General features: G+C 45.1%; 1 protein-coding gene across 1 annotated transcript in view; it reads left to right on the top strand.

Annotated features, from left to right (window-relative positions):
• The window catches only part of NLK (nemo like kinase), a 933,583-nt gene that overhangs the window by 659,982 nt on the left and 245,801 nt on the right, over positions 1-27,800 (top strand). Inside the window, exon 7 of the mRNA XM_086954551.1 lies at positions 3,310-3,411. Within this exon, the coding sequence (XP_086810677.1) occupies positions 3,310-3,411 (102 nt within the window). The remainder of the gene's footprint in view (positions 1-3,309; positions 3,412-27,800) is intronic.

Below are 27,800 nucleotides of genomic sequence, written 5' to 3'. Positions count from 1 at the left end.
TGGTGGTTCCCCAATCGGCGCCTGTGAGAGGTCCAGGCCACATACTAATCCCAGGCACGGTGTGTAGTTTTTGTAATTAAGATGGCAATTCTGCCCATCTGCTTGATGCACATAGGACGCTGCTCGAGGAATAAGCAGCAGAGATTTTGAAAATAAATTCTCCTGCTGCCCTACAGTGCCTGAGACACGCATAGCTGTGGCACCTCCTCCCAGTCATTGAGAAATCAATCCCCGGTTTGGCAGACTACCTGGGGTGGCTGTATCAGAGCCTGCAGAGGACCGCGTGCACTGCGCTGATGGGGAGTTCTTCAACAAACTGTTTTAACAGTAAAGGGGCCGATAGCCTCGGAAGGAAAAAAATGACGTCATGCACATCAGGAGGTGGGATTACCAAGCCAAGCACCAATCCAAATGCCTAAATTATTCAAGCCAATCAAAAATAAGACTGGAAAGTGGGCGGAGCTTCCCACACAATACTGTACACAGCATCTTTCAACAAGACAACGCATGCGCTGCCTAGGCGAAACCTAAAAATCATGGCATTGTTAGCCAATAGGCTGCATTAAAATCATAACATGTAAAAACTGACACCATGCCATTAAGGCCTCTGGGACCTGCATCCCATCATGCTTCAGAGATGACAGGTCAGTTCTTTTTTCCGGCTCCTTCAGTGCGGAATCTGGAGTACAGAGTTCACTCAGTTTTTTACTTTTTGTCAAAAATGTCCTTCCGAGAACTACTTTTTCAGTACTCACGCTACGTCTTTTCACATTTAGAGTAAGTAACAACTATTTTGTGACAGGAATACAAAATGTTTCTTGTCAAAAATGCTTTCACTGTTTATTAAGTGCCCTGCCTATGACAAAAAGAAGACAAAGACAGACCCTCATCTTGTCTGCATTTTATGTCTACCTGCTACCCATCTGCCACAATCTTGTCACCAATGTAAGAAGTTTTCTAGGCGGACTTTGAAAGACAGAGAACGAATCTGCATGCGTTGCCTTTCAGAAAAAGAGAATACTTCCACAGAAGGACATCCATCTCTCTACAAGTCGTCCAAAGGCAGATCTCCAACCAGGCATGACAAGAGGAGAACAAGATCCACTTTCAGAGGTGAACAAATACCTATTTGTTCTTTGTCGTCATCTGGCTCAACGTCGAAGGTTCCTACTGGACACCATTCGCCTGCAATGTCCCCGTCAGTGACAAAGCGAAGACCAACGCTAAGAGGTTCTGTCGTTAACGACACAGCCACATAAGACATAGAAGTGCACGCCATCGAGAAAATGCTGCAGGTCTTCATACTGCTTAACAGCAAATCAGGTGCACTAGATGGTCACGGCGTAGACAGCAGACCATTGCCGTTTGGCGTCGAGACTTAGCACGACCAATTCTGTGTCAGCGACTTTTCATCAATGTCCGTCGTCACCAAGACGTCCCCCATCGACGACAAGTAAACACCATTCAACGTTGAGACCAGCATCGCTTCTGTTGACGCCAACCCAATGATGATCGACGTCGAGGCATGCTCATCTGTCGACGTCAACCCAGCGACTTCGAGACATACTCGACCTCCGTAAACATCAACCCAGCAATGATCGATGTCAAGCCATACACCTCTGTTCGACATCAAGGGACTCATCTCCGTCACTGGCAGTCACACATTGTCAGGCTTTTAAACAGGCATCTACCAGACATTCTCCATCACCGGTGGATAGGGTAAGGCAACATCAAGGCCTCATTCTTCACCAAGACGTCGTGACACGTTGAGGCGAAATTGATCTCTGAAGGAAGGTTTTCTCCTGCCTCCATTAGTCTCTTCGCACACTTCTGTGCAAGGGCAAGAACCTCAACATACCTCAGAGGATTCTATTCAGCTATCTCCCAGATGGCTAGAGAGCTTCTGCAAATTGCCATTTCCACGGAGTCCAGATTCTCAATACTCACTGACATACTCGCCTTCAAGGTCTCCTCCACAGGCACCTTCTCCAAGACCACCTACCCGAGCCTAGACTCCTCTGGCTTGTTTGGCAGAGGTCACCTCGCTGTCTTCTTCAGGCTGGGTGCCTGGAGATACCACTCATAGGGATAGAACCAGGTTGTGAATAGGTCTCATCATAAAGACAGACCAAGATCTACTACTCTTGTTCGACCGTGGCGGCCTACATCACACCACCCGACACACATTTTGACCTCTTGGATTTGTTACAATATGGTTTTTGCACCATATTCAGTGCTCAAACTTCAAGACTCCAATTTCTATAACCTATTGAAGGTTCAATGGCTTGAACGTGGTTAATATCGATTTCCATATCTGTAAGCAGCATTTGACACCGTTGATCACAAGACCTTACCTCAACTCACCTGCCATGAAACTATAAAAAAAAAAAATCTTCCTTCTGTTCTTCAGACTATCACAACCTTCAGTACAAAAAGGTCTAGATCGACAAGTAAGTCACCCCCACTACTCTCTACAAAATCCCTTTGCTTTATCATCGACCATAAGATTACAAATATTCCACACATTCGCAAGCTGATAAAGTCTGCCTCCATTGAGCAACTGTTTCTTAAAAACTCACCCTTCCAATCTGACTTCAGGTCCTGCTCTTCCTGCACCTAGGCAGCAGAAATGCCTTACATCTTTTTCCAAATTTGCACTACTTCCTTTTAGATACATTCAGTCTATGGCAGCTCACGTGTTCCAAAGGGTGATGGGATTGTTATCCCCACCATTTTAAGAGTCATTAACTGACTTCCAAAGGAAGCCAGAATCCACTTCAGAGTATCTTGCATCATGTGCTAAGATGTTCTTGTGGCACTACCCACATATCTGAGCAACTACCTCTATAGTAGGAAGAAACACCAGAAGAAAATATTTATACTAGAACGATCTATAGTCAAGAATATGGAATCATCTACATGAAAAAAATAAGACTTCATCCATATGTACCAGCCTTCAGAAAAGACCTATATTTTCTGTTTGTCCTGAAATGCCAGACTTACCCAAATATGCTTGCTCATCATAACCAGTTGCACTTTGATATGTTCATTTCTATGCTATATAGTTACATGTGAAGCTATCCGCCGTGTACACTATATTAATATATTTAATAAGTAAATAAAGGAATGGTTCCAAAAATGTCTTTGTACTTGCAAGATGACTCAAATAGTTAAACTGGGTAATAGAAAAGTCTTAAATTGCAACCCTTGCGAATATCAAAACAAGTATATTAATTACAGTATTAAAAAAAATTATTATTATATGTGATGAAAATTGTGATGGTTATGCAGAAATTATTTTTCTTACAGTTGGACTTGATTACCGACCTGTTGGGAACACCGTCACTGGAAGCAATGAGAACAGCTTGTGAAGGAGCTAAGGCACATATACTCAGGGGTCCTCATAAACAGGTGTGAACACATTATATTCTGAGTACTTGGACTCACTAATTTAGAGAAATATTTGATACCAACTGTATTGTTTCAAATGCTCTACACTTTCTTTTCTACCAGTTATTGTTCTGATGCTTTATGAAAGGCAACCCCTATTTAGCGACCACTATGAGACTGACCTAAGAGAATTTGAGTGTGACCGTTGGAGATACCAAAAGTATTTGAGGACTGCTAGGGAGACTGCATAATCGTCATCTATGTATCACAAGCATATACCTCTAAGAATCCAGGCACAGAGGTTTAACAGTTATTTAAAAATATTGTAAAATTTAGAGGTAGGGCAAAAATGTGTTTTCCTAAAAGGTCTTTAAGAACAGTTTGGGATATTTTTGGACATGGCCCTTCTTAGAGGGTTTTCTCTGACACTTTGCCCTTCTTCTGTTTGCAACTCTGTATTCCGGATCAGACTCTAGACACTTTCCCACTATATTGCAGTGGGAAAGTGTGCTCACCCTTCCTGCACATGTCCGGATAGGCAGTGTACTTGATTGGTTTAGATGTTGCACTAAAAAGGTACCCCCACATACCCAGAGCACTTTCTAATATGGGGATGCCACACTGATTGTTCCACCCACCTGTATAGCCTATCAAAAATGTCTCATACTCAGGTTGGCCAGTCTCACTCAGAAGTCAACCCTGAGGGGGCCGTTCACTACTACCAAACCGGGGTAGAGGAGGGGGTGTGTAGGTACCTCTCCGTGTGCTCTGCCCAAGTAGGGATGAACCCCTATGTGGGTTTCCACTACCGAGGGGTTCGGCTTTCCATATGGGACACTTCTTGGGTGTGACAGATTCTCTTGTTGAACCTTAGGGTACTTTTCCCACTGTAAATGCATTGTGAAAGTGCACGTGCCCTTCCCACACACGGTAGGACGTGGAGCTCACCTGAGGTTTCTAAAGCTTTGCTCAGTTCTACCATTGCCAGCCGGTGGGTGCGCACTTGCACCTATTATATTTTGAGACCCGGGTCAAGCTTGACAGTGAAGGCTGGTGTGCGCACTTACACCAGTGGTGTCTTTGAATGGGTGTCCAGTGTGTGCTCAGCACTGAGGGTATGCTAAGCAACCCGCACCAATGGTGCTGGTAAATAACTGGCCAACCTGCCTTTACAGGCTGGTACGGGCAGATGCGCGTTTACTCAGACTAACCTGTTTGTCACTAGCCAGTCTTAGAAGACCTTTCAATTCCACCCGAGTACCCAGAGGGGGTACGCCTTAAGGCGTGAAATGAGATGTAGGTAAAAGGAATGGCAGTTACACAGGTGTGTTCCCGGCCCAGATAGTGAGGAATACCCATGTGTGTTTTCACTACCTATGAGGGCTACTCTTCCCATAGGCTAACATGGGGAAATGGTAGAAATCCCCTAAGGCTGCAATTGTGAATTGCAGTGGAGCAGCCGCATGATGTTTCCTATCATTGAATTTGAGGAACAGCCCCTTGCCAGTGATAAGGAAGGCTTTGTCGTAATGTACATATCAATGCCACTACTAGAAACTAGATCAGACTTGGGATATGCCGGGCGGAAGGGCTGATTATTTCCCTCTACGTCACTAAAGAAATTGTTTGGAGCTCAGAAAGCCCTGTTTGGCTTCTGTGTTTAACCCTCTCGATTTGTAGGAGATTACACATAATTAAGGTCTACAGTGAGGACCTCTCAGTATTCATAATCTTGGATTTTGTGATCCCTACTCTTCTGTACCAAGCGAGAGGTTTTTATAGCAGGCTGTTCTGAAATTCCTAGGTCTGAAGAAGATCTACTGTGATGTGTTGTTGGTACACACTCTTCATTAAGGTCAGAAATGTTGATGATAAGAATAAGTACATACAAGGAATAAGGACATGTGTTTGAAGATATAAACTAAGGATTAAGGGATGCCCAATTGAGTTACCATTTCTGTGTTTGTTGATAATGTCGAGTGTCTTCATCTTTTGGATTTTTGCTATATGTAATGTACCTTGTATGTGGCACTTACTTATCTAACCTTATATGTTGTATGACAGTCATGTGTGTTCAAGGTATAAGCTGATGTATTGTTTTACACAATGTATGAATTCTATTAGATCGTGCACAGTAAATACTTAGGGGGTCGTTAGTATAGCGGGTGGATGGCCATCGCCCATATGGCGGTGGCGATCCGCTCGCCATTTCCCACCGCCCACCTACCATTTCCCTCCGACCATATTGTGATGGCGGCGGGGACCCCGGCGGGCGTAAAGACCGTCCACCGGTTTTCCGCCTGTCGGACAGGCAACCGGACGGAAGGAAAAGGGCTCCAAAATGTTGGTGGTGTCTGCAAGACACCGCTATCAATATTAGAATGAATGCGTAGACATGACTTTCCATGGCGGCATTGCCGCCTTGAAAAGGCATGCAGTGTCTGCCTTGGCCCCCAGGGTGTTTGAGAGGTATGGTACCCCTCTACATTGGCATGGACAAGGTGTCAGGTACCGTGCGGTGCCGGTCACCTTGTGCATACCAAGGCACAACGTGCATTCACAGCATTGTGGTGGGCGGTGCTGTGAGCACCGCCCGCCACAATGTTGTAAATGGGGGATGCCACCGCTGTGGTGATATCCTAATGGCCACAGAGGGACCGCCGCACCGCTGGCGGACAGCCCGTTCACCGTACGGTGGCGGGCGCTCATAATAGGGCCCTAAGTGTCAGTCTCATTGTTATTGTCTTTGTGGGTATTGATGTTGGTTTGCCCCATTGATTGATTTTCTTAGGTGACCAGGATGAATTTAAACTCTTTGAAGAAATTGCACTCTTCTCGGCAGAACCCACTGTTAGTGACTACTAGAAATTGAGCATTTCGGTGCTCTAAAACTCTGTGCATTGGTGCTTAGCTCCAGTCCACACTGGAGATTGGGGGAGCACATCTGGGCATTCCCAATCGACTGCAATAAACACTGGGCTTGCACCTGAAACCACTGACCTCTGCTATGTGCGGGCTGGAGGGGAGATTTGAAAAAGAGGTTTTGACACTCAGCCTCTGGAGTTAGATCATAGCCTCACTTAAAGATAAAGATCTGCATTTCATGGCCTCATGGCAGACAGGACAAAAATGTAGGCAATATATTGGTGGTTCAAAGGAAGACACTTTGAACCACCCCCAACATCAAAGGCACACTCCTTTACAACTACTGGTGCAATACTTCAGCACAGGTTGAGATACGTTTGTGCGGGTGTGGGACAGGAGAACCTGGAATTACGTGGTGCGCAATGCCGGGGGACCAAGTTGTGCACAAGGAGGATTATGGCCATTGAAAGGGATTGCGTGCCCTTCTTGAATAGTGACTGGCAGGGCCAACTAATTGCGGTTATGTGGCACCCTGAAATGTATCCTCCAAGGGCTTGTTGAGCTTGCCCCCTGTTCTTTTGGAGGTCTCAGGGACATCAAAGATCTCCTAAGAGGAACACCCACCATCTACCTGTGACACCTGAAGCCAAGTGCCCTCCCAAGACCGGAAGCAACCGGCAGAGTCCGGTCTCACAATATGGAGTGACCTATTCAATGACAAAATCCTCTATATTTCGGGAGCTTAGTGGATCGGTAAAGTTTATTGCCGGGATCCTTTCTCCTGTATTCCTGGCTCACTAGGCATTACACACGGTCTGGCATATTACGCATGATGAACCATAAACTTCTAAACTCTTTCAGGTGGTGTTCACATACGGGGTTGGCCGGCATGTTTATCACACAATTGTTTTGCTCTCCCCCTACGAATAGGGGGGCGCTGCTTCATGCTCTCTGTGCCTATTGGTACGAGGCGCGGACCACCACACTCTCGGACAAGCAATGGACACAATGTCTTGGGGTCCCGAAATGCGTCTCCATGAATGCCTGACTCAAATATACTCAGCTCAACTACCTCCACCACACTTACTTCACCTGGAGACTGACACATATGTATCCAGAGACCCCAGATTCCTGCCCCTGCTGCCAAGATACTGCACCAATTTTATCCATATGGCATGGACATGTCTTTAATTAAAAAGCTTCTGATTACCCACTGTGGGTCCTTCGTAGGATCCAGGATGCTTGGGCACGAAAATGCAGGAAAATGTCATGTGGCTTGCTGCGCTGAATGCCACATGACATCTTCTTTCTCATGCATCCTGGATCCTACCAAGGAGATGAATATGCTTAAAAGAAACACAAGTATGTACAGACCCACTGTGGGTAATTATATGCTTTTTCCTTAATGACTACGAGTCCCAGCATACATTAATGAACTGTTATGCATCAGCATAGCCCATTGGGGGCTTTCAACAAATGAGAAGTATGCTTGAATACAAACAAAGGAGAGCAAATTCGTACAGCACCTGTGTCGGAAGCAGCCTAATGATTAAGAGGCAGAAAGCCTCGAAACGCGTCAAGGCAATTACTTTTACCGGAATGTGAAGGCAAGCTGTGAATGCGGACTGGATGGTGCTGAGTGCGTTCTCCGAAGCTCTCGGGCATTTGGTTTGTATATATATATACATATATATATATATATTACCTACTGGCGGTCGCCAGTAGGTATATATAGTTAGGACCTAGTTACCATAGGAAATTCCGAACATTCTATTGGGAATAACTTTGACGCCGATTGAGGGATCTGCCTGTAATTTTCCTTAAATTTGCCTCGCTGCGCTCCGCTCCTTCCCTGAAAGTTTCAGGGGAATTCGTCAAGCGGGGGCCGAGAAAAAAGGGGGGTCCCAAAACGTGTTTTCCCTATGTTAATTTCCGTAGGGACATTCTGACAAGGCTACAGCTCGAACGGCTGAACGGAATTATACCTGATTTGGCAAAATGGTAGTGCCTTTTGTATGTTTGGTGTAAATCCCTCCAGTAGTTCTTGAGAAAATTGAATTTGAAATTTTTCAAATGGCATTTTTTATGGGACCTTTAGACACGGCTACAGCCCGAACGGCTGAACGGAATTACACCAAACTTGGCAAAAGGGTAGGGACAGGTATGCAGTAGTGCCTTTTCTATATTTGGTGAAAATCCCTCCAGTAGTTGTTGAGAAAATGAATTTGAGCAAATTATATATCTATATGCGCTCAACATTCTATTGGGAATAACTTTGACGTCGATTGAGGAATCTGTGTGTAATTTTCCAGAATTTTGGCCAGCTCCGCTCCGCTCCTTCCCTGAAAGTTTCGGGGGGGATTTGTCAAGCGGGGGCCGAAAGGGGGGTCCCAAAACGTGTTTTCCCCATGTTAATTTCCATAGGGACCATTAGACACGGCTACAGCCCGAACGGCTGAATGGCATTACACCAAACTTGGCAAAATGGTAGGGACAGGTATGCAGTAGTGCCTTTTCTATATTTGGTGAAAATCCCTCCAGTAGTTGTTGAGAAAATTTAATTTGATCAAATTATATATCTATATGCGCTCACCCTATGCGTACTGTACGCGTACCATACGTGTACGTGCGCATACCCTTACCTGCGGGAGCGAGTTTCTGATTGGCTGGCAGTCGACTGTCAACATTCCAAACTGTCCAAACCAGGAAGTGTTGGCCACCATCTTGTTTTTCAGGAGAACTGAGCACAAGAGAGCCCAAAACAAGAGTGGAAAACACGAAAAGGGGGCAGGGTAGAGACCCCCAACCCTCTAGCCCTTCTCAGGGGGTCCCAAAAGGACCCCCAAGGGAAAAAAAATTAAAAATTGTGGGGTATGTGCACCGTACGCGTAGGGTACGCGTACCGTGCGCGTAACCCGCGATTTAAAAAAAAAGAATTGCACTTGGTGGTCCTTCTGGGACCCCCTGAGAAGGGCTAGGGGGTCAGAGGGTCTCAACCCTGCCCCCTTTTTGCGTATTCCACTCTTGTTTTGTGCTCAGGTGGTCCCAGAAGGATAATAACATATATAAACGTTATCCGCTAATAGAATTAGCATTTACAAAACCTTTGAAATTTATTGAAAAAAAATATAGATTTCACGCCTGATATAGTTAGGAATTAGCATTTAAAAAACCTTGCAAATTCACTGAAAAAACCATAGGTTTCAAGCCTTATATAGTTAGGAATTAGCATTTAAAAAACCTTGCAAATTCACTTAAAAAACCATAGGTTTCAGGACTTATATAGTTAGGAATTAGCATTTAAAAACCTTGCAAATTCACTTAAAAAACCATAGGTTTCAGGACTTATATAGTTAGGAATTAGCATTTAAAAAACCATTGAAATTGCTCCTATTTAGTTAGTTGTACCCGCAATCCACTGCTGCTGATGTCACTGACCAGGTCATGAATGATGTATATGTGACATTATCAGCAGTGGATTGCGGGTGTGCGAAATATAGTTAGTACAACTAACTATATAGGAGCAATTTCAATGGTTTTTTAAATGCTAATTCCGAACTATATAAGGCCTGAAACCTACGTTTTTTTAAGTGAATTTGCAAGGCCGGGGAGGTCGTCTCGTAAGGTGGGCCAGGAGAGGAGCCGAGGCCGACGGGATCCCTTGTCCCATCCTCTTCTTTTTTCAATAATGGCTGCGACAACGGGGGGGGGATGTCTTGCACATGCCACCGGCCCCCCCCCCCCCCTGGGCCAGGAGTGGAGCCGAGGCCGACGGGATCCCTCTTCTTTCTTCAATAATGGCTGCGACAACGGGGGGGGGGATGTCTTGCACATGCCACTGACCCCCCTTCCCTCCCCTCGTATCTCCTGGTCTGGCCCCGGCTTGGTATGAGCTCCCCGTTCGGTCCTGAAGCGGCGCCCTGCAGGCCACGGGGGGAATGTCTTGCCTCTGCCTCCGACCCCCCCCCCCCCCCCCCTCTTATCGCCTGGTCCGGACATCACGGATATCAACGCCAGGTGTCGGCGTGGGGTGCGCTGGGAGGGAGAGGCGGCGCGAACGAGCCTCTCCCACCCCCCTAGGTGGGGGCCCCTCAGCTGCACCCCTAACGCTCCACTCACCCAACAAAAGGTCTCGTCCACTATTGCGAGGCAATGATGCTCCGCTCACCCAGCGGGGGTCTCGTCCACTGTTGCGGTGCAACGGCGCTTCTGAGTTCAGCTAGAAAATGAGTCCTGCGTCCAGAAACGTTCTCCTCAACTTTGAAGATTCTATAAGAGCCACGGGGGCCCCCGACCCCCGCAGACACCCCCAATGGGGAATGACTGCCATGATCACCCACGGAACGACCACGACGTAGCCGCGGGACGTCGGCGCGCTCATGCCGGCGCCGGCCTCAGTCTTGAAATGACCAAAATCCTGCAAGACTACCAACTTGATCAGTTCCGGTGGGACACCAGTATGACCCGGTAGGAGAGATTGTTGCCTCCCACCCCACTTTGACTGATGGTTCATGTCGCCAGTCCCCTCTGCTACCCTTCAACGAAAACTTTTGGACTGCCGAAAGAGGTCCCGGTCCAACCACGAGTTGGTGGAGACATTTTGACTATACTTGGACCTTCCTGACCTCACCCAAAATGGCGCCGGTACAAATGAAACTCTCAACTCCTTGTTGTGCCCCGATTGCTCAGCCTTGATATCATGAGATATGTATGCAGTTTTTAGCACATGAATTGATATGGGATAAGACTGATTATATGTTCGGACAATAAATTGATCCGGGATGGGTATTGATTATACATTCGAACAATGAATTGACATGGGACGGGTACTGATTACACGTTCGAACAATGAATTGATATTAAGTTCTAATGCATCATTGATTACTGTATTTATTGTCGACACTTTTGGTACTTGCTCACAATGAATTATCGATATGATTTTGTTGCACTTGTCGCACTTTTTACTATGAAATCAACGACCACTGACTCTGTTATGTTTTCCACAAATAAATACCCTCCCCCCCCCCCATTTACAGTTCCAGCCTGCTCCGTGGCCGGCCCACGGGGTTGTAGGCCCGTATTTGTGCACCAACATTTTTATTAAAGGTTTTTGAAAAAGCAAACGTAGTTGTAACGCGTAGATTGGTAAGTTTCAAATAAATGGCCACTGTTTCCGATTTAAAAAAAAAAAAAAAAGCTGGTGAAATGAAGCAGCTCGATTAGTTAAGGGTTAAAAAGTATAGTACGCAGAAACATTGCAAATATGAATGGTCCAGGTTTGTTGTATGTGTTTTTCATTTTTGTACAGCATAAAGCAATCGATAAAGATCCTGGTATTTAGCCTCTACTTTATATGCTACCTGTATCAGGGAAGTTGTTTTAAATGCCCCTAAGCCACCCCGAAGGAATGTCACCTGGCCCCCCTAGTACGAACGAAAACGACCCCGTACCACTGTAGGTTATCTCTCTTCCTCAAAAGAGAGCACGAGCTCGCCCTCACTTTACACCGACTGCCCTTTGTTTTGACCCTCCCCTGCACACGATCCATAATGCCACACTTGGGCGACCTATGCTATCCACAGGCCTCCGATAATTATCTCTCCCACATTACCGGTCCCCCCTGGGCTTAAACGCCGAGATGGTAGGGACTGCATCCCGTGGAGATAGGCCGAGTATGTAGTAAGTAAAAGCCTTTTCGGGTTTATGCGCGCTGATGTGTTTTAAACGCTGCCCCCGCCCCTTCTTTTTCCCTCTTTTCTGCAGGTCACTTCGGAACGTCGATTATAGTACGGAAAAATGGTGACTTAACGGCCGATGGGATGAGAAAAAGGGTTTGAATATGGTGCCTATACACGACGAACAAACAATGACTATGCCTCTCTCTGAACCCAGCGCTTGGGAGGGCAGCCTGAAGCAGAAACTTGACGGGTTATTACAGGATGACAAAATATGACTTCGCATGGCACCCCGAATAATACAACCAAGAATGACGTGCACCAATGAATAAATTCCTACGTTTAACTAAATAGGGAAAGTTTAAGGAATATTCCGAGGTGAGGTTTACCCAAGTACCCTCCGTCTGGAGGACTAGGAATGTTGCCAATGTTTAAGATTTACCACCTCCTTCTCGCACCCTCATAGACATGAAACTCAAAGCTGCCCCATTGTTCTCCCGACTGATACCTACTGTTGCTTAAGCCTGGAAACCCGATCCCCCCTGAGTATTAGCCCGACCAGGTTAGTTCCCGACCAATTGGCAAAGGTGTAAGTATTTGCAACCAAACCACCAGCGAAGGCAGCCGACGATAAGAGAGAAGAAAAAGGTAAAAAGACCTCAGCCCCCAGATGAATTAAGTAGGATGCTAAGGATGCGCAGCATGCAGGAAGAGATCTTTTTGGCCAGCAACTGTTCTATGTTTTGTCCTGAATTTTTGTATATAATACATGTACTGTCTCCCCCCGCCCGAGTTTGTGTGTATGTATGTATGTTTTGAAATGACATGCTCTCCTCATGAGAAATAAAACTCTGTTCTTGTGTTCCTGCTTCCAGCGCCCGTCTCTTTATTTGGTAACCGTTCAAGATGGGAACGAAGTGGCGTCTTGTGCCAGCAGCCTGGGCATCGGTTGTAATCTGGGCTGAATTTTCCTCAGCACGGGGTGTGATTCTCAGGGAAGAGCAGCGCATATGGGAGGAGGTTTATGGCCCATGCATGAGAGAGAGAGCGTGTGTGACCAGTGCATGGGGGAGATGCTTGCGAAGGTGGGGAGCCATGCTGAGGATCGGCGGCGTGCAGAGAGTGGGTCTGGTCAAGGCATCTAAAATGGCTGCCGTGCACGACAAAAGTGTGGCATTGGAAAAAAGGCAAGATGGCGCAGACAATGTTTATCAATACAGATTAATTTATAACAATTATTTTTAACAATATATTTACTCGCAGTGTCAAAATGGCGGTCAACAATTCCTGATTTCCTTCGAATCGAACGTTAACAGACGTCACGCAGCAAAAAAAAAAAAACGCTCACACGCAGCCGCTGGAAGACAAGTATCAACATATATGAACCTCCTCAACCACCCTCAGAAAACATAGGGGGTCAGGATACGTCTCCCGTACCCCCTTATACCCATTTCTCACATTATTTTTCCTCCATCTTGTAATTTAATTAAATCGAAACACAAAATGGCGAATTCCCGTTTCGCTACCAGTTTGCGACCCGGTTCGCGAACCGGGAAGCGCTTCTACAGCGAAAAATCAAATTTTTTTTATTTGCCCCACGGGACCCTTTAATAACCCCAACATCATTCCTAGGGGGTCAAGAGGGGTCTACCTTGCCCCCTTTCATTAAATTCCCCCTTCGTTTTTCTCCTCCTCTTGTCTCTCGATCCTACCGAGAGACAAGATGGCGGCCGCACCGGACTGTTTAGAATGTTGACAGACACCGGAGAGCCAATCGGCTTCGCTTCGCAAAGCTCCATTACGCGAAAAGTACGCGAACTGGTGCGCTACCCGGGACGCTGTCACAGATATATCTGTTTTTTTAAACGTTAATTTCTCAAAATCCACTGGAGCACATATATTGAGACCCAGCAAAGGCACATCGGGCTAACAGTCCCTACAATTTTGCCAAGTTTCGTGTAAATCCATTCAGCCGCTCGAGCTAAAAGTGAGGCCAAACGCCCTATGGAAAAATGAATGGGAAAAACGTGTTTTGGGACCCCCCTTTTTTCTCGGCCCCCCCTTGACGAAACCCCCCCAAATTTGCAGGGGCTGCTCAGAAACAAAATGTGCCATTTTCCTGACAATTTCAGCCGATTCCGTCCACAAACGCCAAAGTTATTAGACATAGAATTTTCAAAAGTTCCATAGAGAAAAAATCCTAACTATATATACCTACTGGCGACCGCCAGTAGGTAATATATATATATATATATATATATATATATATATATATATATATATATATATATATATATATATATATATATATATATATATATATTATGGTAACATGCTGCTGCTGGGCACGTCCGAAAAAAACATCAGAAGATTACAAGTCTTGCAAAACTCAGCAGCACGCTTAGTGCTAAGACTTCCCCGCAGAGCTCCTTCCAGACCTTCCCTGGCCACCCTCCACTGGCTGCCTATTAGCAAGAGGATACTATTCAAAGCACTCCTCTGGTGCCACAGGATTATTCACCAAAAAGCCCCCTCCTACCTGTCCGATCTGGCTTTATTGTATGAGCCCAACAGATCCCTCAGATCTAAGGGAATGGGCTTGCTTAAAACATCGCACCCAAAAAGAGCTAGAATGGGAGGTAGGTCCTTCCGCTCTCTTGCAGCCAAGAAGTGGAACACCCTCCCCACAAATATCAGACTAGAAATAAACGAGGCATCCTTCAGAAAATTGCTGAAAACCTATCTATTCACCCTATAGTTGTCTGTATCTCTGTCTCCCCCTCCTAAAACTCTCTCTCCACAGCACGGGGACACGCCGGGAGGCGTCACCAGGCGCTTTACAAACCCCTTTAATTAATAATAATAATTTGATACCTCCTTTCCTCATCATTTCTTTAAGAAATGACGGAACGGACTCCTCTTGTCTTTGTGCAGCATTATTTTATTTTGTGCGTTTTCTCGGCCGCCCTGACGCGTTTCGGGCTTCACAGAGCCCTTGATCACATGACCTGCCAGTGAGTTTCTCTTGTTATTTAAAGTGCCAGAGTGCTACCATTGCCAAACAACATAAACAAAATACTTTGTTTTACTACATTTTCTTCCACATGCATGCCATTACTTTCAGAGTAGAATTGCTGTCAGTATCGCAGTACTCATCGCAGCAACAGACGACATCCGAACACTACTGGACAACGGAGAAACAGTGGCCCTCATTCTACTCGACCTCTCCGCCGCCTTCGACACTGTCTGTCACAGCACACTCATACAACGCCTCAGCAACATCGGCATAAAAGGAAAAGCCTTGGACTGGATCATCTCGTTCCTAGCTGGGAGAACTCAGAGAGTCCGACGTCCCCCGTTCAAATCAGAGGCCACCGAAGTCATCTGCGGTGTACCACAAGGATCATCACTCAGTCCCACCCTCTTCAACGTTTACATGAGTCCACTCGCTTCCATCGCGCGTCAACACAACCTCAACATCATCTCCTACGCAGACGACACCCAGCTGATCCTCTCCCTCACCAAAGACCCCAACACCGCCAAAACCAATCTTCACGAAGGCATGAAAGAAGTAGCCGTATGGATGAAAGACAGCCGCCTTAAACTCAACTCAGACAAAACGGAAGTGCTCATCCTAGGATCAACCCCCTCTGCTTGGGACGACTCATGGTGGCCTTCGGATCTGGGCTCAGCACCCATACCCACGGACCACGCACGTAACCTTGGCTTCATCCTAGAATCTTCACTCTCGATGACCAATCAAGTCAACGCCGTCTCATCCTCCTGCTTCAACGTACTTCGTATGCTCAAAAAAAATTTCCACTGGATCCCCGCCGAGACAAGAAAGACTGTCACCCACGCACTGGTTACGAGTCGACTAGACTACGGAAACACCCTCTAGGCTGGAATTACAGCCAAACTACAGAAAAAACTCCAACGCATCCAAAACGCATCAGCAAGACTCATTTTGGACATCCCCCGCCAAGATCACATTACCGGCCACCTGAAAGACCTCCACTGGCTTCCCGTCAACAAGAGAATAACATTCCGTCTCCTCACCCACGCACACAAGGCCCTCTACAAACCAGGTCCCGAATGTCTCAACACTCGACTATCCTTCTACACACCCACCCGCCAACTGAGATCCTCCAATCAAGGCCTCGCCGCAGTTCCACGTATCCAAAGATCCACCATGGAAGGTAGATCCTTCTCCTACTTGGCGGCCAAGACCTGGAACTCACTCCCCACTCACCTCCGCCTTACACAGAACCACATCTCCTTCAGAAAAGAACTTAAAACCTGGCTATTCAACAAATAATGAACCCCCTCCCCAAGCGCCTTGAGACCTCTGGGTGAGTAGTGCGCTATATAAATTCTTGAACTTGAACTTAAATCACAATTTCATTACATTGCATATTTAAATATGTTAAGCTTTTTTCCATATTGTGACATTTAAGATATAGGCTTTTATGATTAAACATTTCTGTAAAATACATTATGTCAACACATCCGACACATTGAACATTTCAAAAGTATTTGCTACTTATACAAATGTCAAGCCAGATTTCATTCATGTTTTCGTGTAATTTACCCTATTTCATGAATCTTAAATTACTTAAAACGTCCTGTTTTCCTATGGGTACATATCAATGGGTAAAGCAGTTAATTGTATATTTGTGGTGTTACCCATAGTAGCCATACTGTCCTGTCACAACTAAAAAATAGTAGCTAATACATTTTAATAAATATAGTAATATATGTTGTGGAAAAAAGTGCTTTGTGCAAAATGCTAGTGTAATATTTCTTAAGTTCAAAGTGCAAAAATGATACTCATTACACTAGCCAGCATATTGGGATATCATATATTTGTGCATTAAAAATCTGTATTATGTCATGAGCCCATGAACATAAAATTCAGAGAAACCATGAGGAAGGAAAGAGGACATAAAAATACTAAATAACAGTAAAAATATATATCTATTAAAACAATAACTGCATATTGACCTAAAAAGACATACCTCATTTCACATCATAAGATACAGAGTTTAGTGATCACAGACTTATAACCATGTGTAAAGGTCTTGCGATGTATTAAGGCCATGTGGATTTTTACTGTCTATTTCTAAAATTTGTTTAGTTTCTAATCTTCTGAGTACTGCATCTCTGTTTCCACCTCTGAGCAAAGGGGGAACATTGTCAATTACATTAATATTTTAAATCTGTTGTTTTTCTGTTGTGGATCTTATTAAAATCCAAAAGTACATTCCAGTACATATACTGTGTACTCAGACTTACAATTTAAATGCTTGATGATTGTGGGATTGTGTTTAAAACCTGTATTATACGTTTGAGCTGTTCCTAGCATGTTTACAGGCTTTACAACTTGTACATGGGACAAATCCCTTCCGTTTACTAAGCCAATTCGTGTTCTTTGAAAGTTCTGGACTGCTGTTTACTAAATAATCACTTGTACTGCAAGATCTACGGAAAGTGATTATAGGAGATACAGGCATTTTGTCCCCGATTATGGGATCGCTTTGGATCATGTGCCAGTTTTTCTTCACGATCTATCTAATTCTTTCCTTTCGTTTGCTGTATGTTGTAATGAGTTTGGGGCAACTGATGGTATTTTCAGACTTGCCTGTTTGTTTCATCTTGTTCTTTGATGGTCTAAAGAGAAGTAATTTGGATTGAGTGCTTTCAATTGCTTGATTTAAACTTCGCTCAGAATAGGCTCTAGCTAAAAATCTCTGTTTACAACTTTGTTGTGCTATGTGTAATCGCTATCCCTACTGCAGATCCTGCGTATTCTCAGAAATTCCCCATAGGGGATATAGTGTGTATATATATATGTGTGTGATATATAGAGCAACGCATTGGTGAGTCCTGCGGCCAACTTAGGCAATGCTAATGTAGAAGAACCTGGTCCATCTTCAGATGCCAGTTCTAATGCTGGCAGTGAATCTGACAACGAGCAAGTAAGGTCAAATCGCTTGGGGTTTCGAAAATTTACTCTTGCCCAGGAGCTGGATGCAGTTCGACAGGACAGAAATCAGAGCTTGCGCTCAAGTGTCCGAAATGCCAGCACAAACGCAACAGCAATTGGAAACGCAGGGCAAGGCGCCGCTGCAACAAACAACGCAAGCGGCGGCAACAGTCAAACTCAGAAAAAGAAAAGGCAATGGAAGCGCCGTTAGACCCTGACTCAAAAACTGTGATAAATTTGACTGACATCCAATTAACCAAAAAAGAAACTGATATCTTGGCCTTAGGTCTTTCTTACATTCCTCCCAATAATTTCGACTATGCCACTACCAGAGTGGATTTTTTCAAATTCACTAGAACTTCGCAAATTTCATGCTACTACCAAACCTGCTAAGAACACTTTGCCTGGGGTCCAGGATCCTGAATTAGTATCCTCTACATCATGGGCCAGCTCTGACCTGTCACAAATAGTTGAACAAATCCAGGCCGAGACAATAGTACCTACAATGTGCACGGACACGGGGCTAGTTCCACCACGGTTGTGACTCCATTCAAACCCAAATCCACTTTCTGCCCTCTCATGCTAAAGGACAATATTGACCTCTTTCAGGATAGAATAACTCTCAAATTAAAACAACTATTTAACAAACAGATCAAAGAAATAAATAAAAAGCACTACCGAGATGCCGCATACCACCAACTTATCAAAAAATTACAGGGGGATACAAACATCATCATCTGTGAATCTGATAAGTGTGGTAATGTGGTGCTCTGGCCCAAACAATTGTATATGGAAGAAGCATGGGCCCAACTGCATGACAAAGAGTGCTATAAGAGAGTTAACATGGGAGATGTTAAACTTGTTTGGAATGTGATCTACGGCAAGTTAATGGCATGGCGGAGTGGAGGCTTGTTAACCTTGGATGAGTACAAATTCCTGAGAAACATGAATCCTCTAACGCCAGTGGCGTATTTTATTCCAAAGGTACACACGGACAGTAAGAAACCTCCAGGACGCCCTATAATATCGGCACGTAATGGCATCCTGGAAAATGTGAGTAAATACGTTGACTTTTTTCTCCAAGAATACGTTAAAAAACTGCCATCCTTCATATTAGACACTGGAGATTTACTCACAAAACTGGGGGATGTACTTTGGCAACCTGGCCATACATTGATCACACTGGATGTTTCCTCCTTGTATACTTCGATCCACCACAGGGATGGACTCAGAGCTGTTTTGCGCTATCTTAACAGCAGATCGCCTTGTCTTAGATAGCACACTTCTATGGTACTTGAAATGATTGAACTGTGCTTGTATCACAACTATTTTTTGTTTACGAACCAGGTTTTCCAACAAACAAGGGTTGTGGCTATGGGGGCCTGCTTCTCCCCTAGTTATGCTTGTCTTCACATGGGCTACTGGGAGGAGCAGGTCCGGAGGCCTTCCTTCCCCCAAATTCTTGCCACCAAGGTCGTCAAGTGACTGAGATATATTGACGACCTACTTATAATTTGGAATGGTAGTCAAGATGAGGCATCAGTGTTCATTAATGCTCTCAATAACAACTCCTTGAACTTGGGCTTCACTAGCCAAATGAGTTGTTCCTCCATCTGTTTCTTGGATGTAGAAATCTAGGGCCCGATGTAGGTAAACGCGATTTTCCGATTTCAAAATACCGAGGCGGGCCGAATCGGTATTCTGAAATCGGAAAACGAGATGTAGGGAAAAAAAACCGAATGAATACCGATTCGGTCGGCATCGGTAATGAGATTCGGTACGTTCCGATTCTGCTCGGTCAGAATCGGAAAGTACCGAATCGGCCAACAACGAATCGGAAATCACCGAATCGGCTACCACCGAATCGGATATTTCCGATTCGGCGAATACCGATTCGGTAAAAGCCGAATCGGTAAAATCCGATTCGGCAATCATAGATTCGTAGCCATGAAAACAGACCCATGGCGAAAAAGCCCATAGGAATGCATTGAATGAACCGAATCGGCTTTTACCGATTCGGATAATACCGAATCGGATTTTACCGAATCGGATTTTACCGATTCGGATATTACCGAATCGGTAAAAGCCGATTCGGCAATAGGCGATTCAGCCAATGAGGTGGCTCCCCCTCCCCCACCCAAACAGGGAGTGGCAACCCTGGCAGGTGCAGCTAATTAAGAAGTTTCTGGAAAGCCTGCCTGAGCCCAACACTCACAGTTAGCAGCAGTGGGAGAAGGAGGTTGCCAACTGAACTGGAGAACATGGCAGAGCAGTCTGATAGCCAGAAGTCCTCCCAGAAGAGGAAGCCCAAGTTCACCACCACCGAACTTCAGGTGCTGGTTGAGGAGGTGGTAAGGGTGCACCGCCAGCTGTTTGGCAAGCTGTCCCTCAACGTGCCAGACAGCACCAAGAGGAGAATCTGGGCCGACATCGCCCAGAAGGTGAATGCTGCGGGTGTCACCCCCAGGTCCATAGAGGAACTGAAAAAAAGGTTTTATGACATCCGCAGCCTCACGAAGAGGAAGCTGGCTGACATACAAAGGCAGGCTGGACTTACTGGAGGAGGCAACAACCCGGCGCCACCCCTCACCGAGCTGGAGGAACTGGTCTCCAGCACCATTGAGAGGGAGAGTGTCGTTGGAATCGGGACCCTGGACAGCTCTGCGAGAGCTACAGCTACAGGTAAGAAGCATGCGCATCATGACACACCCTACCAGACACCTCCCCATTAGACACAATGCATAGGCAAACACCAGCACTGTACTGTCACCAACATACAAGAGACAAGCATCATGGTACATGTAGTCAGCAGAAGTTAGCCAAATATGTCAGTGCAGAATCACAAGACAGGAAACAGTGTGACACAGTGTAAGGAGATGCAAGGACATGTGGAATGCCATAATTGTACTGACTGTAATACATCGGCACTCAGTTTACAAATGCTTCTTTGTACCTAGGGGCCCCATCAGGCGGAACAACTGTGACAGCAGAGGGAGCAGCAACGTCCAACACTGCAGTCGCAGGGCCGAGCACCAGCCAGGCTGGCCAGGAGGAGGATGAGGAAGGAGACACCCCAGGGCTAGGTATGGAGGGAGTCTTGGTCATTGACTTCCAAGCAGTGCACTCCCCAGTACTGCCCAGCACACCCCCTTCCAATTCTCACCAGAAAACTCCCCTACAAGGCACACCATTCCGCCTACACCAGCTCCTGCCACAACCGTGGCCTTGCCACCTGTTCAACCTGTCCTGGGAGCAGGGGCTCAGGGACCGGCCAGCTTCACACCCCCACCAGTGGCACCCCAGCCCACTCAGCAGGCCGGAAGCAGCAGTGCCCGACGCCGTGCCATCACCACCACTGCTGCACCAGCACGGGAGGGCAGTGTGTTCCTGGGCCTGGAGGGACAGATGGTTAAAATCCAGAGGCAACAGGCAAGATCCACCATGGCCTGCCAACGCCAGCTCCTGCAGCACAACATGCAGATGGGAGAGTTGGTGAAGGGATTCCAGGCTGTTGTGGAAACCAACAAGGAGGTGGCAGCAGGGTTAGGCAGGCTGACCACTGCCATCACCCACTCATCTGCCAGACAGGAGGAGCATGAGCTGGTGCGCAGGCGGGATGCCCGGGTGCTGAACCGGGCCATGGCCCGCCTTGCAGCGGCGACGGCACAACTGTGCCATCGCAGCTCCAACCAGGAATCTGTGCTTAGTCAGCATACGGCTGAGCTCACTAGGGGGATGGCCAGGATCACCACGGCTATGGAGGCCATGATAATTTCAAACACCGCCTCCAATCCTGCCCTGGACCTGGGTGATGCTGGAGACAGCAGCAGCCGCAGCAGCCCGGCCAGCGCTGCATCTGAGCCACGGAGGAGCACCAGGCGATCCGCTGATGCTGCTGGGCATTCAGAGGGGGCTGAGGGACACCCCAGTGGGTCTGGCAAGCGGGCAAAAAAATAGCCTGGCAAGGGGGGATGAGGCAACCAGAACCCTGGACTTTATTTGATTTTACATACTCCATTTTTTGATGCACATCAGTGCTGTAACTGTGGTGCAACACTATTAAAATTTGTTTTTTGCAAGCAACATTTAGCTGTCTTTGCATCTGTACTCAGTCAGAAATAGTTCTCAGTGATCTCCTCACGTCTGTATCTGCCATCACTTGGCGTACACACCCCAGCTGGCTGTGTCAGTGGCACAGCTTCGTCGTCGTCATAGTCCTCGTAGTCAGACAACTCCACCTCAGTGCCCTTCTTGACCGCAAGGTTGTGTAACATTGCACATACAGCTATGATCTTGCAGCAGGTGATGGGGGTATACTGCCTTGCACCTCCACTCTTGTGCAGGCATCTGAATCTACTTTTCCAGATGCCAAAGGTCCGTTCAACAACATTCCTTGTGCGTATGTGGGCCCGGTTATACCTCCTTTGGCTGGGTGTGGAGGGGTTGAGGTAGGGGGTGAGTATGAATGAGCGGAGGGCATATGCACTGTCGCCTGGAAGAGAAAGGGGTCACATTAGACACATGCATACATGTATTCCACCTACCTACTATGTGTTATGGGGGTCTGATGATGTGTCTCACCTAGGAGGTATCCTTCTCCAAATTCGCCAGCCATCAGCCGTGCATATATGCCGCTCTGTTGGAATATATAGGAGTCATGGGTACTCCCTGGAAATTTTGCTACCAGGTCTGTGATGGTGCACTTGGCATTGCAGATCACCTGCACGTTGATGGTGTGTGTAGATTTCCGATTGCGGTATATGTATTCGGTGTCCGCTGGTGGGCAAATCGGAATGTGCGTGCCATCTATGAAACCGATGATTTGGGGAAATTGTGCCATCTGGTAGAAGTCAGCTTTAGTTTGTAGCAGTTCTGCGTGGGTTGCAGGGAAAGAGATGTATTGGTCCATCCTGTCTATCATGGCGTCAAGGAATATGTGGAAGAACCTTGACAGGCTGCTCTGGCTCACCCCTCCTGCTGCTGCTACTCCACTTTGATAGCTGCCAGACGCAAGCAGGTGTAGGCTGCATAGCACCTGGACGTGCGCTGGGATGGCGTGTGCCCTTGGGGTGTGGTAGTCCAAGAATGGCTTAAGGTCCCTGATGAGCTCAAGTATGGTATCAGAGTCCAGCCTGTATCTCTGTAGGATCTCAGCCTCAGTGAGCATGAACAGGGTTATCCTCTGTCTGTAGACCTGTTCATTTCTTAGCCATTCCCTCTGTCCTTCCTGCTGTAGCCGTAGCCGCCTCGCAATGACATAGAAAGCTGCCATCCTGCAAGTTGCAATGCATTTTGGGACTGTTTATATGGGTTGGAGTTGGTTACCACCTGATTGCAATCCATGGTAAATACCGAGTGAATTCTACCGATTTTGAGCCGATTTCGGTGTTTCTGTGCCTCCCTACATCTCCCCAACTGTTGGAATCGGGGAATTTCCCGATCGGAGATTCATACGAATCGGCATGTTTTCCGATTCGGCTCATGTCCGATTCGGTATTTGTACCGATTCGGTAAATGGACCGAATCGGTGATTTTCCGATTCGGTGTCACTAACGATTCGGTAAATGGACCGAATCGGTGATTTTCCGATTCGGTGTCACTAACGATTCGGTAATTGGACCAAATCGGTGATTTTCCGATTCGGTGTCACTAACGATTCGGTAATTGGACCGAATCGGAGATTTTCCGAATCGGTGTCACTAACGATTCGGTACATGGACCGATTCGGTCTTTGCATCCGATTCGGTGTTCTTCCGATTCGTTACATATCCGATTTTCGGTATGTACGTATCGGATTCTTTCCCATTCGGTACTCATTCCGATTCGGTTTTCTATCCGATTCTTTCTGTTTTTGGTTCCCTACATCTCGATGGCTGTTTACCGATCGGTAAGGGCCAAAAATCGGTATTTTCGGCCGTTACCGATCGGTAACGCCCTACCTACATCGGGCCCCTACATACACAACTTGGAATTGCGCACTAGACTTTTTAGGAAGCCAACTGCTGGCAATTCCATACTCCACGCTTCTAGCCACCATCCGGCTCCCTTAATACGCAGCATCCCTTAATACGCAGCATCCCGTATGGCGAGATGCTGCGTATTAGAAGGATCTGCAGCTCTGATTTGGATGGTATGACTGCCCAGAATGAATGCAAGTCTAGATTCCTTAGGAGAGGCTACCGATCTGAAGTTGTAGATAAGGCTATGCGTAGAGCCAACGCTAAAGGAAGATTACAATTAGTTGCACCTCTTGAACAGGCATCCCCCAGTAGTCAGGCGGAAACCAGATTGATCCTAACGTATAGCAGACAGCATCAGGCTATCCGGAGGATCGTACGCGGCAATTGGTCACTAATTGCTAGTGATCAGATCTTAGGAGACCAAATGCTTACCCCTCCCAACATTACATTCAGGAAGGCTAAATCTATGCGTCACAACCAACTTGTGCGCATCCAAGCTAAGCTGACTTGCAAGATAGAGTATGCGGTGTACGTGCTGGAGTGTCCGTGCGGCCTACGATATGTGGGCAGCACTAAGTTACCAGCACACAAGAGGATACTCCAGCACCTAAGAGCCATCACCAACGGCGACACCGCGTACCCTGTAGCAAGGCACTTTGAGGAGGTTCACAATAAGAATCCAGAGGGGTTAAAATATTTTCTGATCGATACAGTTCCTCCTTTAAGGAGGGGGGTGACTGTGAGGGCCTCCTACGGAAATTAGAAACACGTCATATAATACTGTTCGATTGTAAGATCCCCAATGGAATGAATTCCAGTGAAGACATGTATACCTATTTATGAACCGTACTTGTTGTCCAGAAATAATGATTTATGTAACCACTGACCATTTTATATGTATATATTATCTCATACATATTAGCTGCTTACCGCATCAATTGATTGAAATATTTAAATATTTTAATTCTTATCAGTACATGTATTAAGTTACAAGTGTGACACTTTTTCAAGTATTTTTACTCTGGGTTTTATCTAGCGTGACATAGATTGTATGAATTGTGCTATATTGTTGAGTGATCACACCAATATTGCGATTTTGCACAAGACTAATTGCCCACTTGGGCTTTATTGCTCCAGTAAGCACATATGTCTTGCAAGCACTAATAGGACATGTTATACACAAGAGGGCGAAGTCATATTACTGTTTGATTTGATGATCAGGTCAAATGTTGTTCTCTTGTGATTAGTGTCCATGATACAGGGTAGTGCACTATGCACAGAAATTTGGTAAAAACATGAGTGAGATGTTGCATGATAACATATAGGTATGTAATTAACTTTTTTATAGGTTTTACATGTTGCTATAGTTTTTACATGCTTTTTATTCCATGCTCATAGTTTTAATAACCAAATGCTTTTTACCTATTTTGTGCGTTCTTATATAACCTGTATTTATTGTATTTATCGCTTGCACTTTGCAATGATGTGCTTTACGGAGGCATTTTGGTATGATGGAGGAACTGACATAAGTCTGCCTTCTATGTCTACCTAAATTTACATGCACGCGAGCACTTTAAAAGGGTCACCTCACCTGTTCAGCGTTTGTCATGTGATCAAGGCCCTCCGTGGGCTGAAACGCGTCATGTTCGGTGTGGTGTTTGGGCTCCAATAAATTATACCACACTATTCAAAGGTTTGCCTCGTCTTTTTCTACAAATGCCAAGACATTGTATGCCTCATATATATATATATATATATATATATATATATATATATATATATATATATATATATTCACTGAAAAAACCATAGGTTATAGACCATATATAGTTAGGAATTCGCATTTACAAAACCTTATTTTACTCACACAAAACCATTGAAATTCCATATATAGTTAGTTGCACTAACTATATATCGCGCACCCGTAATCCACTGCTGATGATGTCACATATTACATCATTCATGACATGGTCAGTGACATCACTGATGACATCACTGATGACATCTCAAATGACATCACTGATGACATCTCAAATGACATCACTGATGACATCACTGATGACATCTCATTTGACATTACTGATCACATCACTGATGATATCATTCATGTGATACTACGATGAACCTCTTCAGACTCTAATATAACCTTAGATACAATCAGTGTAAACAGACACTCACAGACTGTCACTCATCCATGGAGTTACTGACACACCTAGTCAGTCATGCAAAGAATCAATCACACCTCCATTTCCTCAACTATACAGTTATACAAACTTTACTTATTCAAACATATACTAACACATATTTACTCTCTTATACAATCCCTGATACAAGTTCACAATGATCCATACAGCCACTCACACATTCACTGGCTCTTATGCACAGTTATTTATATATGTCAACTCTCACATGTACTGTGTTTTACATATGTACTTACTTTGACATGTAGCACTGAGATATCCATTCACTCACCAATACACTCATGCACACAGTCAACCGCCCATACAGCTGTTTCCACATGCACTTTTGAAACCATACATCTAGTGAATCAACTGCTCACACATCTATGCACAGAGTCATACACCTCCCAGCCACCCACACACACACTCAGTCTCCCATACAAATACTTGGGCAACCAATCAATAACCCATATAGTTACTCATATAGCTACTTATCAACACATGCAACAGTTTACAGAACAACAGACATAATGATGCACAAATTAAGACAGTTTAGTCACTAACCCATGCACTCAGTGAGACACATTTAATCACTCACTCATACAGTCAGTCATGCACCTACTAAATCCTTCATCCAGACACTTATACATCCACTCATTCTTCAATATGTAAGACATATTTTAACTTTACAGAAACATACAGTCACTGGATGTTGTCATCAGTGATGTCATCAGTGATGTCATTTGAGATGTCATCAGTGATGTCATCAGTGATGTCACTGACCATGTCATGAATGATGTAATATGTGACATCATCAGCAGTGGATTGCGGGTGCGCGATATATAGTTAGTGCAACTAACTATATATGGAATTTCAATGGTTTTGTGTGAATAAAATAAGGTTTTGTAAATGCGAATTCCTAACTATATATGGTCTATAACCTATGGTTTTTTCAGTGAATTTTCAAGGTTTTGTAAATGCTAATTCCTAACTATATATGGTCTATAACCTATGGTTTTTTCAGTGAATTTTCAAGGTTTTGTAAATGCTAATTCCTAACTATATATGGTCTATAACCTATGGTTTTTTCAGTGAATATATATATATATACATACATATATAAACATATATCATCTGTATATCTATATAAATACAAACATAAATGCATGCATACATATACATATATGCATACAGATGCATGTTATTTACATGAAAGTTGAAAAAACACTAATAAAAGCAAAGCTAAAAAGCCACCTCATTACAAACAGAATGGCTTTAATTTAAACGAGGGCGAGATCTATTGCATTTTCAATGCTTGTTTACTTTGGTTCCATCAAGAAGGCATTCAGATGTGTCACACATTTGCCATAAATTCTGAATGTTAGCACTCTAGTTGCACATTAGATCACTGTAGTAAAGCTACTGCTCACCAGGGACGTCTGCTGCTGGTATTCAAAGTGCATGTTTCAGTCTGCATGTCAGAATTTTTTTAATGAAATAGAAGAGGATTTGAGAAGTCACTCAAAATGATCCCTAATTTTTCTTTCTGAAGCACTAATCATACTTTCTATGGCAACATTAACCCCCTCATGTTGTTCCTTTTTAAATTGAGTGTTTTCAGACTTACCACTTCATTCCAATCAAGATGGCTTCTGGTGTGCCATACTTTTGTCATAAGTAAGACTGTTAGCGCTCTAGTTGTTCTTTAGAACACTCTGGGACATTCTGTCATTGGGGTATACTT

The sequence above is a fragment of the Lissotriton vulgaris genome, chromosome 2_1 (assembly GCF_964263255.1).
Source record: "Lissotriton vulgaris chromosome 2_1, aLisVul1.2, whole genome shotgun sequence".
Lineage (NCBI taxonomy): Eukaryota > Metazoa > Chordata > Amphibia > Caudata > Salamandridae > Lissotriton > Lissotriton vulgaris.
The sequence above is the reverse complement of the archived record's forward strand: the minus strand, read 5'-3'. Positions and strand labels throughout refer to the sequence as shown.